General features: G+C 44.9%; 1 protein-coding gene across 2 annotated transcripts in view; it reads left to right on the top strand.

Annotated features, from left to right (window-relative positions):
* Nucleotides 1-12525, top strand: part of SLC35F3 (solute carrier family 35 member F3) — a 187847-nt gene that overhangs the window by 106225 nt on the left and 69097 nt on the right. The window contains exon 1 of one of the 2 annotated variants that reach the window (XM_049830558.1): nt 10167-10252. The exons of the other annotated variant lie outside the window; for it this stretch is intronic. Coding sequence (XP_049686515.1) covers nt 10177-10252 — 76 coding nt within the window. The 5' untranslated portion in view covers nt 10167-10176. Of the gene's footprint in view, nt 1-10166; nt 10253-12525 lie in introns of those variants that run through there. 2 annotated transcript variants of the gene reach the window in all.

Genomic DNA, 12525 nt, shown 5'->3' with positions numbered 1-12525 from the left:
CTGAGTCATGGGAATATAAAACCATGTGCGTAATCTTATTACAGATATCCCCGGTACTGTTAATTAATGATCCAGATTCATTCCCCCAAAGCATTAACCAAATCCAGTCTAGAAGTTGAGGGATTAATGATAAGCAGCAGCAGGTCGTTATAAAGAGCTGTCTTGTTATTGTGTAAAATACAGGGCTTATAGCATAGAATGACACATCTTCAATGCTCACAGCCATTGTCATATAAGCATGAAATGAAGGTTTCTACTCCAGCATTTTAAAAAATCATCATGCCTATTTTAACAAAATCTGCACAGATTTAGCAATTACTGGCTAGCAAGAAACAGCAAGAACCCATTATACCTGCTTTCTTCTTGTACTGCATTAGAAAAACAGACAAGATCCACCAATGGACATTCACATCCCAAGGAAGACTGTAGAAATCTCTGCTTTTTGCAACACTATGTAAATTGCAAACTCCTAAAAGTTGGCAGGAGTCAAACTAACAAAGGGTAAAAGTTGTGTATCATACAGAACTTCCACAAATAGCCTACATACCTTGTGCCGGGGTGGCTGGGGGGAAAAGAAGATATCTGTAGTAAATTTGCATGCCATAGTATAGTCCCAGCTAAAACTAGAGAGAAGCACAAGAGTGACTAAGAGAAACCATCCCTTTCTCCCTGGTCCTTTCCTGACCTCCTTCACAGACCCTCAGGCTGTGGTACCCCCGTATCTGCTGAAATCAAAGGCAATCTATTAGACCACCTCATCAATAGCTGGCCAGTATCTGTGAAATTTTTTAGAGCTAAGCTGATACTCACTGAATTTCCAATCTGAAGAATTACAAAACCCCACAAGGTTTTTGCTTATTTTAGACTAAATAAATTCATCAAATAGAGAACATAATGTTACAATCCTGCCTTGTTTATTCAAAGTATTTCTGTTGGAAAAAACTTTCAGTTTTCCTCAGTCTCGTGGCTGTTTTTTGAGGGCTATGACAAACAATGTTATAGTCTAAGTACAAGTGCACTAAGAATTCAGGACAAGATATTTGGGATAGAGCGTACTCTTTGCTGCTTGTGCATTCATCTGACACAGCTGCACTGAAATCTGTGGAATTATTCTGGTTTTACAGTGTTATGAATCTCCTGACTATATCCATAGTCCTTTATATAAAGTACCTCCTTTCCAAAGGGACAGAGCAGCTCTCCTAACTTTCCAGCCACAACTTCGAGCTCGTTTCCCATCTTCAGCCCCACTCTCTAATCAAAACTCCCATGGCATTGAAGCAGCTGAAAGGACTTAAAACTTTCTCTGTGGTGTTTCCCATGAATATGAGGCAATATGCCTTTGCTGTAGACATTCATCTGACATTGTATTGCTCAGTAATGTACTGGTGAGGTTAAAATCATTCACGCTATAAAGTTATATGAGATTAAGAATTGATTTATGAGCACCTAGAATATTAAGAGAGGTAATTCTTGGGTCTTCAAAATGCTGTTTTAATGTAATTTCAAAAACTGAGGTTTAGCGTATGACCCAAAGATTTTGATTATTCTTGCACCTGTGACAAAAGGCAATAACAATACAATCACCCTCTGCACTAGTAATAAATTCATCCTCTTTATTAAGAAAGGGTGTTAAATTATAAATAATAAGCCTGTTAGATATACTCCAAGTTTCTAATAACAATAATGCTTAGCTGTTCGCAGGGCTTTTCAGCATAGGATCTCAAAAGCACATTAAGGAAGTAGCTAAGTTATGTCCCAGGGTACTCACGAGTAACTTGTGGCAGAAATTTAACTCACACTCTGTGTCACGGTAATGGCAGAGCCTGAAAAGGAGTGGGAGGATCGCACTGCCGCTGCTTGTAGCACACAGAAGTAGGTACTTTTGGATTTTATAATAGGCATTCCCACCCCAGAGTTCTCTCCCTTTTACTTTCACAGTATCTGAACGCAGATATTCTTCTAGGAAGCAAGGTTATATTGCTGTCTCATATTATAATAAAATAGCTGGGGCCCAACTGTATTAATATGTTCCTTAATAGTGGTTGAAAGAAGGAAGAGGAGAAGCCCCCAAAAAAAGAGAGAAGTAGCCAGTGGGCTCAAGAAGAAGCAATTAGCCTCTCCAAGAGTGGGAGACTGGGGTGATTAGGATTGCAGGGTAGGGAGGATATAATTACAAAGCACTTGGTGCGAAAAGGTTCATCCTGTATAACACCTTTTAAATAAAATCTACGCTTGAAGGAGGAACTCAGTGTGCCAAATGGAATGGTCTCTCTGAGGGCAATCAGCGAAGCTACTTAATTTCAGCATTTCAGTGAGAGGTCCCAGGAAAATTAACCTGTTGCTTCCAGGGATCTGACTTGCTGCTTCCCGAGAATTAACCCAGAAGCCCACTCTGCTGGACCTCGCTTGGAGCTCCTGTAAGGAAGCAGGGCAGACTTGGAACGTTTGGGGAGAGGCTGTGCCTAGGGCATTATTTTTCATCCTCATCTTGAATTCTTCTGGACATAACACTAATAGTGTGCACAGACAGAAACTTAGAATCACAGAGCAAAGGGTAGGAGAGCTTGAGAGGCGCACAGCTTCTGGACAGCTACAGCAAATTGACTTTGAAGCTGTAAATTGTGAGGTCTAAGATACCTCAAAAAATCCCAGTACTAGCTATTAAGGGTTGTGATGGACGTGAACAATAAAAAAAAAGAACCCACAGCTGAATGCTTTTTTTCTCTTTGTCTGTGTAACTTTTTAAGTGGATGTGGCATTCGGTTCATATTGCAAGCTTTTTAGTGTTAGCACTGGGAGAAATTTGACAAGGAAAAGACAACACAAAGAAAAAAGAAATGCTGACATAAAAAATAAGAAGAAGGACAAAGTGCAGAGTATACAGAGGAGAACAGGAAAAATGTAATTATTTAAAGTGTTTAAAATCAGTCTTCCTGGTAAAAGGGCAACACAGGAATCAGTCTTGACCTGCTGGCTCTTACACATCTTTTGATTTCAGATAGGCAGCAATTTTCTTCCTAGCAAATATCTGGCAAGTTATGTAGGCTGAAACCCTCTCCAGTCCACAGACCACTGGGAGTGCTTATGTCCTACCTTATCTTTTGTTCAAGCAGCTGGCAGTAAAACTTAAATTTGACAGACGTCACAATTTTCATCCCAGAGCACTGTCCATAAAAAGGGTGACTTGAAATGCAGAGTATATTTGCTCGAAAGTGTCTTTACTGTTATTTTCTGAAAGATCTTTGGATGTCCCTTTTTCATCTCATTTTTTGTTCCTTGCCTGCCTGATACTACTTGGGAGGGCAGTGCAGAGTTCTGTAAATATTCAGGTGAGAAGGAGACAAAAAATGTGCTCATGTCTTCTGTTCTCATGATCTCTGCTTGTGTGTTTGAGACCAGGAGTGTATGCTTATTTGCTCAGTCAATTCTGAAAGAACCTTTTCTTTGAGGACAAAAGCTTGCCTCACAGATTGATCTTATTTCTTTTCTTTCTGAGCCAGAGTCGGAAAAATGGATTTTTTTAATCCTGTTTTCAGATTTTAGATTTTTTAATTCTGTTTTCGTATGTTCCTACTTCAGATTTTTTTCACCTGTTTTTTTACAATGCTAGAAGTGTGAGCTACTGCCAAACATGGTCTCCTGGCCACCTTTGCATCTTTACTAGGGGTGTCAGGTTCTCCCAAGCTGGGGTGTGACAGCAGTAGAGGTTTAACACAGCTTACACACCGTTTCTGATGGCAGAAAACATGCACAACTACATTTAAATGCACTGCCTATCCAGTGCTTTACAAAGACAACTGGCCAGGAGTGGGCTGGTGGTGAAGAATGTAGAGGTGATGCCCAGTTATTTTTAATACTGGATGTATCCTAGATAATGGAGGGTTAAGAAATAGTTGTTGCTGAATTGTTGATATTGATGGCATAATGATGCTTTTTGTGTGATTTGGGGTCATTAAAGTCTCGTAGTTAGACAGCATCCCATATGCAAATATGCAAGGAAAAGCAATTGCCTGATAAACCCAGTGGGGTCATTAGAAAAACTGCCAGGCTCTTAGGTTATGAGAACACTACTTTCTCATCTCCAGCCACACCTGCACAGGGGACTGTTAGCTTTGGGAATTGGCATTTGAAATGGCTCAAAAGTGACAAGAGACAGAAGGAGGGTTGGTGGAGCTGTCAGAGGCACCTAGCAAAGAGCAGCTTCTACCAGGCAAAACTGTTGAGCCTGCTGGAGTTCCCAGGGAATGACAAAACTGCAGGTAGCCAAATGGGCATCTTAAGTGTTTTACTGGTTTATTCCTTTCCAGTTTCTCCTGTGTTCCTACCACTAATATCAAGAAATGCCATATATTTAGGTAGTCTGATGCCTGTATTTCATTACAGATCACAGCTCCTAAAGGCAAACCTTGCAGGTGGCCTCACTGAACAATCACAGTTGCCATATGATGGGTTGTTCCTGAGCCACCTGGCCCAAAAGTGGGCAATTCCCTTAAACTGCACCTCTAGAGAGGCAAAGGTGTGGAGCCAGTCCACTGAAGGAACTGCGTGGGCATCGTGTAATTGTGACAAAAGCTGTGCGAATTTGCATTGTCTTCATGGGCCGTTGACCTTTACACACCTGTTCTCAATTTACTGTTGGTCACAGGAGACCCAGCGGCCTTCAGAAAATGAATAGTCTCTGTCATATTTCTCCTGCATGTCCATTTTTGAGGAAGTATTGCCCTGGGATAATAGCAGTGCTCATTTCCCCTGTGCTGCTGAAGACAATGAAGACTGAGACTGAGTGGCTTTGGGATGCCCTTGTCCCCCAGCAGTGTCAGGCAGGTTTGAAGCAGCTTGGCAAACATCTAATTCCCTTGTAAACGTAAGGTTTCGTTCACAAAACTTCACAGTCCCATACCTGCCGGTGGGCACTGAATTAACTTTTCTTTAAAATTCAAAGTAACATAAAAATTGACAAAATGTTTCCCTTCTGAAACATGGTTAAGACATTAATGTTTCCTGTCAAATTCCTAAAGCACAAGTCTGAAAATTAACGTTACATAGTCCAGCGTTGAAACTCTGAGACTTAAACTAGCGTTTTTTCTTACATTTTGTAGAATTCGCCAGTATTATTTGAAATGCAGCTGTTCTTTATGCACAAAACCAGGAGAGCTTCTCAGACAATACTGGAAACAGTTAAGGTGAAAAAAACCATGAGGAAGATATTCTCACCAGGACTTCTCATCCGTGTCTGTTGGATATATGGTCATATATACAATCTGCAACCTTTATGGACACCTCAGATTTGACTGTTATCTGTAGTGCTGTATATCTGATCAAATTTGAAGAGAAGACATTCAGGAATAACACTAATTCTATGCAGTCTCTGTTTAGCGCAGTCTGGTGAACACCTCTAGCCAAACAGGTTTTAATCCTTCCTCTTCCCTTCACTGCCTTGTTCTGTGAATTCAAGACACGGTACTGGAAGTAACGGAACTGTTTTGTAATAGGGAAGATTGGAAAGACGTCGTCCTTACAGCTAGGCTAATATTGCAGAGAAAGACTCTATGTAAATTTGACAAAAATGTGAGTTTGTTCTGAGTGGAGGTTGTGAATGTAGGAGGCGTGCAAACAGAATAGCGATGGATGGTCACCAGACAGCGCATCTAAATGCAGGTTTCAGAATGATCGCAGGACTGCGAACATGACTTCCAAAATAGCTATTATTTCTGTTGGAAATGTGCTTTTGACGTTTATGGTTTTTTTAGTTGGGAAATGAAAACAGATTAGAAAGTTATTAGACAGTAGCCAAACAAAACTAACACAAGTAGAACAAGCTCCTCACAAACAGACTAATAATTATTTGTGGAGAATATTCACCAAATAACTTCAAATAAACTAGAGAAAAGGATGATCTGTTCCTGACAGATTGTGTAGGTTCATGCATCTATTTGACTCCTGGCAGATGAATTCATTCTGGCATGAGATGGAGCCTATTAGGAAATTGGCTACACAAGTACAAGTCCACACTCCATTTCCTTTAGGGTTGCTAAGCAGAACAATTATTGCCCTCAGTGGTAAGGCAAGCACTTAAATTAATAAATGTCCTATTAATGAGTACACTAAACATGAAAACGTCTGAACTGGAAAAATACCAACTGTGCATGTTACCAACGGGGTGTGTTTCATGTTGGTCAAACAAACTAGCTAATAGGATAAAAGTCAAAGGTTGTAGCACACGTAACTATGAGAATTTAGTTTTGTCTTGAATCTACCTTTCTATCTGAATAAGAAGTCTTTCAGAAAAGTGGTGGTGATACAAGAGCTTAAAAGGAATATGATGCTGGGTGTTAGCACACTTGTATATAGGTTTATGTGTAAAAAACCCAACACAACGACTATAATTTCTTAATCTAAAATAAACAAGGATAACTGACTGTAACAAAACCAAAAAATCAAACTAAAATTCTACAAATTCTTGAAACTGGGCAAATTCTAACTGTCTCATCCTGGATTTTTAATCCGACCTTGCCTTTTTCACATGAAGCATCCTTGCTCTTGTTTGGAAATGAAAGTCTGCTTTCTCCAGTTTTCAAGCTTTGAGAGTTTCTTCTCCACATTTGTAAGCTCTCTGCAGCCCAGGCAGCCACCAGCTTCTCCTCAATTACCTCTTGAATATGGGAGTGGTCTTGTAAAGAAAAAAACCCCATAAATTTGACTTGAAATTTTACCCTGAGTGCATCAGTTTTGCATTGCTTATACTGTAAGATGCTTACTGTAAATTAAACTAAATGTAATCCATTAAATTTAGCCTTACTAAATGTAAGGCTTAGGGAGGTGGGGAGGCTGCAGCGTGCTACAAGTTACGGAAAGTAAGAAGCCTGCTGCCAAAGGCAGCTCTCACTGTAGTGCCCCGGGAATACAGTCCTCAGGCACCCTAGTCTTCATTAAATAAACACAGCTTTTTGCTATTGTGATATGTGGCTGATGTTTTTATGCACAGTGTAAGACGGGGGCCTAGTGTGGATCTCTGGTATAAGTGTGCGTGCCTGTAAGGGCAGCAAGAGAAATCAGAGACTGACGAGTTAAAATGCTCTGGGATCAGGGTCGAGCAGAGCCGTATCGGACTGCATCAGCCTCAATCAGCTATACTTCACGCACACATTGGGCAAAAGATTTCCAAAAGCCTGCAAGTGGTTGGATATCCTATCCCCAGTTTGAAACCTGTCGTAGTTAGATACTAATTGTCCTCGGTGCCTTTGAAAGCTTCTCTGGGGTGACTAAACTGAACGCTAAAGAGAGGAGTCTTGAGTGCTGTGGTCATGCAAGGCATCAGCAGAGGAGGAAGGAGGACAGGAGGTTTGAAGGCGTAGATGCCTCCTGGCTCTCTCGGAGCACCAGCTGGCAGAGGTGCGCCCGTCTCTGCTCAGCAGTGAACTCGGACACCACTCTCATCCAGGCAAGCAGAGGTCCGGCCAGCCACAGGAGGCAGTTACTGCCATACAAGTCTTTGACATTTCGAGTTGTAGGCTTAAAGAAAACATTGCAAGCCTGAAACTTGTTAACAACTCTACCAATCCTGTGATATTAAATATATGCAGAGCTAAAATAACATGCCATCAAAAAAACCCAAAATTTGTCTTGTTTTCAGTGATTCTCTAGGTGAGCAGCACCATCCTCCAAGTAAAATAATGTGCTTACTGTGTTTTTCCTTTAAAAAATAGGAGCGCATAAACCTTGCAGAAAGGAAAGAGTATAAGTGCCCAGCAACAAAGGCTTTTTAATAAATAGTGTTTTAATCCTTATTAATGTCCCATTGATTACATGATATAGCCAGGAGAGAAGTCTGATTGTCCTGCCTTGCACAGCCATTTACCGCTAGGAAAAGTAGGTGATATTTGGCTGTAAAGTGCTGATTCAGTAATTTCCTGCTTATATAGCAGAGGCTCAGATGATCCTGGAAGGTAAGCTCAGAGCAGAAGCCAGCCAGGGTTATCTGGGTTCTGATGTTACTGGTCATCTGAATCTGAGGGAGTCACTTAAATTCTGTGGCTGTATTTTACCCACCAGTGAGCCTGAAGGTTCTTCACAGAGGCAGTGTAAAATGAGTTAACATTTTATAATGTGCTTTCAAATCCTCAGATAAAAGGCGCTGCAACGTTGCAAAATATTTCATGGACAGAACCATCTGAGGTGAGGTCCGCCTCTTTTTATGTAACTTCTTTCAAAGATCAGAAACTAATTGGACTCGGAGATGAAATAGTGCAGTGATACGAGACGGACCCACAGTTCCCAACATGCCTATCATCTGTAACATGACAGGAATCTGAATGGATCAGATAATTCTACTCAGAAGGCCTGGAAATAACCATGAAAGTCAGGGTTTTTTTCATTTGACCAAGGCGAGCTTTTGTGATCTTAGCACTGAGCACATGAATATACTCTCCAGAAGGATCACTTTGAAAGAAGCCTAATGATTTCTTTTATAAAGCTCGTCCCAAAGGCTGACACACAGGAGGCATAGGAAATGCAGACCACCCCTGAGCTTCATCAGACTGCGGATCACCAGATGAGACCTTTGCAAACTAATAGTCCGGATCTGACCCACCAAGAGAGCTCGCCTCTTAAATATAAAGAGCTGTTTGGCCAGCACAAGTAAGGTGGTATTTTCCCACGGGTTGCTAAACAGTCTGTTGGGGCTGCTTTTCAACAGCTAGCATTTATATAATTAACAGATACTTTGGAATGTTTGTGGAGTACTGATGGCTGCCCGGTCTTGTTTGCAAAGTACGCTCATTTTAATTTGACCAAATCTTAAGAAACATTGAGTATTTGCGTCTTTGTCTGCTGACGCAGCTCGCATTGGAACCTGGTAAACATACTCGGTATTTTCTTATCCACAGAAGAAATCAGTAGCAGTAAAGGGCGCTGAGCTCACCGTGCCCAGCATCTTGTGAAAGCTGATTCTTTGCTTACAGCAATACAATCTTTTTTACGTGTTTCGTATTCATTCATTAGAACCTGTTCTCTCCTGGATCCACTTGCATTAAGTCGTGTTAATTAATACCGGTTAGGCTTTTGCATATCGACAGAAGGGTAAATCTACCGCACGTTGTTGGTATGTCATGACTGGGGGGTCTTAACATTATTGGGGGGGGAGGAACCACCATAAAAAGTTGCTACATACGAGCAGCATCCAGTTGTGAAATACCCTATTTTATCTAACTTGTCTGGAGGTATGGAGGGTATTTTGTTTCATACCTTGAAAAGAAGTTGGTAAGCTGTGTTAAGAAAGCTGTAGAGTATGCCACTGCAAGTATTGGAATATTATTGATAAATCAATGGTGTATCCTCATCTTGACGGCTGCGTCTAATTTTGATCTCCCTCTTAGAAAGGACACAGCAGGAACAGAAAGGCTGTGGAAGGGATGGTAGAAATTACTAAAGGCACGGATGAAAACTGACGCAGAACACTGGACCTGAAGGAGAATAAAGGAGGGATACAATGCGGGCGCAGAAAAAAAACAAACCAAACCAAACCAAAACGGTTTGGAGAGCGTAAATTGCCCCCCCCCCCCCCCGTAAGACAGCCAGCGGGGAACTAAGCAGAGCACGCAAAGCCGGGAGCCCTTTCCCTGCGGGGCGGTAGCCCAGCGCCAGCAGAAATCGCCGGGGCCGGGAGCCCGGCTGGCTCCGGGATCCCGACTGGCTCCGGGAAGCCCTGGCCCACCAACGGGGAGCGGGAACGGTGTCCGCAGCCGCATTACGGGCCGGCTTCCCTGCGCGCTTTACCGGAGCGCTGCCCGGGAAAGGCGCCCACGGCCCCGGAGCGGGCTCCGAGACCGGACCGCCCCGGGGGGGGGGGGGGGGGTCGGTAGCGCCCATCGCCGCGGCGTCCGGGCGCCAACCCGCCCTTCTCCGCCTCCTCCGACCCGGGGGGCGGCCCCGGGAGCCCTGGGGGCGGGGGGGGGGGGAGTCGTGCCGGTGACGTCGGGTTTGCAGCAGCCCCGAGCGGGCGGGCGAGCCCCAGCCCCCGCCGCCGCCGCCGCCCGGTGCTGCGGCAGAGGGCGGCGGGCCGGGAGCCGTAGCGGGGGGAGCGCCGCCGAGGTAAGGGGGGGGGGGGGGGGGGCTCCAGCCACGCCAGGATGTAGGCACGGGGCGGCGGGGGAGCTGCCGCCGGGCGACGGGTTCGCCATGAAGAAGCATTCGGCCAGGGTGGCCCCCCTCAGCGCTTGCAACAGCCCCGTCCTCACCCTCACCAAAGTGGAAGGTAAACGACGACGCTGCGAACGGGAGTTATGGGGGGGGGAGGCATCTCGGGGACCGCCACGGGGTGATGCCCGGCGGCGGGGGAGCTGCGCGACCCGTGGGCGGGCGGCGGGGACCCCCGCCGCCCGCCCACGGGTCGCGCAGCTCCCCCGCCGCCGGGCATCGCCGGCGCCCTCCGCTGCCCCGGTTCTTTTCCTCTCCCCACGCTCCAGAGGCAGAGCTCCTCTCCTAGAGCTCCCCTCGGAACCCCCGGAGCGTCCCCCAAAGCCCCTAAGGGCTAAGTACCTGCCGGGTGGGACCCCCGGCAGAAGGGAGGGGAGGGTGCTGGCCAGATTTGACCCCCGACGGTAGGAACACAGCCCTGCGTCCCAACCATCCGTCCCTCTGCTCTAGTTGTTAACCCAGCTGTACGGTAGCGGTGGTCGGGAGGGACGTTAGGAGCCCGACAGCAGCGGGGGGTTGGCAGACTTTCAGGGACCTTTGGAGACTTTCAGGGATCACGGCTAGGGACCTCGAAAAGGGCAGCGATGTGCTCAGGAGGGTTTTCCAGAGAGCTCTGAAGCTCTGGGCGTAGCTAGCGCGGAGGTCTGGGGCGAGGAGCTGCGATTTTGGGTGGAAACCTGTAGGCCATGTCCTAGAGAGGCAACGCAGGTTAGAGGGAGGGCGGTGATGCGGAGGCGGGAGGAGGGTGCGGGTCAGGAAGAGGAGCCCGTCTGAAGGTTGGATACGGAGCTCAAGTTCCTGAAGGAAGGGCAAAGGGGAAGCCACTGGTTTGGGGGATCCACTGGAGGATGTGGTCGTTGGTTGAGAGAATGGGGTTGCCGAGAGGAAGAAGGTTGGCTGAGAGCCATGGAGGGTGGAAAGGCAGAAAGGGTTGAGCAAGATGAGGCAAAGAGGAAGAAAACTGGAAAAGGGAATGACTGAACAGTAAGAGGTAAAATACGAATGTGAGACTCCATAGAAAGGTCATGAAGAAGAAAAAAAAGTAATACTTGGAAAACTGAGGAACAAAGAAAGGAAAAGAAAAAAATGGTAGCACTAGCTCTGTGGAGGAGAAAGTGAGAAAATGCAGACATGGCCAAGAGGGGGAATGGAACTAAAATCAGCAAGTAAAAGTGGAAAATCAGCAGTACCTGAATGTCGTTATTTCAGTTTATGGAGAATACAGCTGTTGCATTCACCCAACATAAAAACCACCTGCTGTAGAGATAGGAGAAAGGATCTCAGTTTTCTGACCAAAAGAAGAGCAGGCCTGATCTTCATTACACTGTAATTAGAATTTTTAAAAGCCCTTAGAGTTAGCCCCGTGTACGGCGGAATGTTTCTCTCAAAGTTCGCATTGAAGGCTCCTCTGGGCAGGGAGCACGTCTCCCTTTCTTTTGGTGCACTGCACATGCTTTATGAGTCATAAATAATAATAACCCACCAGGTTCCAGCTTTGAAATGTGGGTCATCTCATTCCTCTTCTACCAGTTCAGATACAGTTTATTACCTACCTTATATAGAAACAGAAGCAGCGCAATCTTTCCCTGTGCTGTAAAATTGAATCCTTTCAAGCATTTCCATGTCTGCTCTGCATACCAGCTCTCAAGATACCCTATTGCCACCCATCAGGGACTTTGTTGACCTAGTTGGACTTTTCCTTCTTTACTTCAGATTCTTTTTTCCTCTATCATCAGTGGCAAAATCTAAATTGCCCTGATGGTGTATGATAGGGCCCAGAGGTTGTACAGAGGCAGGTGAGAGTTTCCTTTGCTGATTGCTTCCTTTTAATGAAACAGACTGGCTTTCTTTGAGAGCTGCTTTTTCCAGATCAATCGACAACACTTCCTTTCAGACTAATATTCACTAATTTTGCCAGCTGGTGTTTAGAGCTATATGAAGAAGCCAAGATGTAGTTATAGGCAAAAATAAAGTGAGGCAGTGGGCTTACTGTTGTGGACTGCTTGCTTCCCTTGGTCCAGCTGCCTTACGTCTGGCAAAGATTTGCTTGCTTAAAGTTCTCTGGTAGCCCAGGTCCCTTGTAAAGGTGTAGCCAACGCTGCAAGAGCAAGACAGCAAAAACTTTCCTCTGCTTTGTAGTTATGATTATTTTCTTCCCTGTCAACCACCATCAAAGCATTTCAAGGATCTTTGGCAGAATCACTAGGAATATGTTTCACTCTAGGATAGTTAGCCAAGAGGAGCCTTTCATTGATATGCATTGCTGTAAAGCCTTCCAGCATTCCCTCTATTTTCCTGTCGGTGCAGTAGCTTCTTTGCTTTAAAAGGGAG

Source organism: Accipiter gentilis, chromosome 28 (assembly GCF_929443795.1).
Source record: "Accipiter gentilis chromosome 28, bAccGen1.1, whole genome shotgun sequence".
Taxonomy (NCBI): Eukaryota; Metazoa; Chordata; class Aves; order Accipitriformes; family Accipitridae; genus Astur; species Astur gentilis.
Note: the sequence above shows the minus strand (reverse complement) of the source record. Positions and strands in the feature narration are given on the sequence as shown.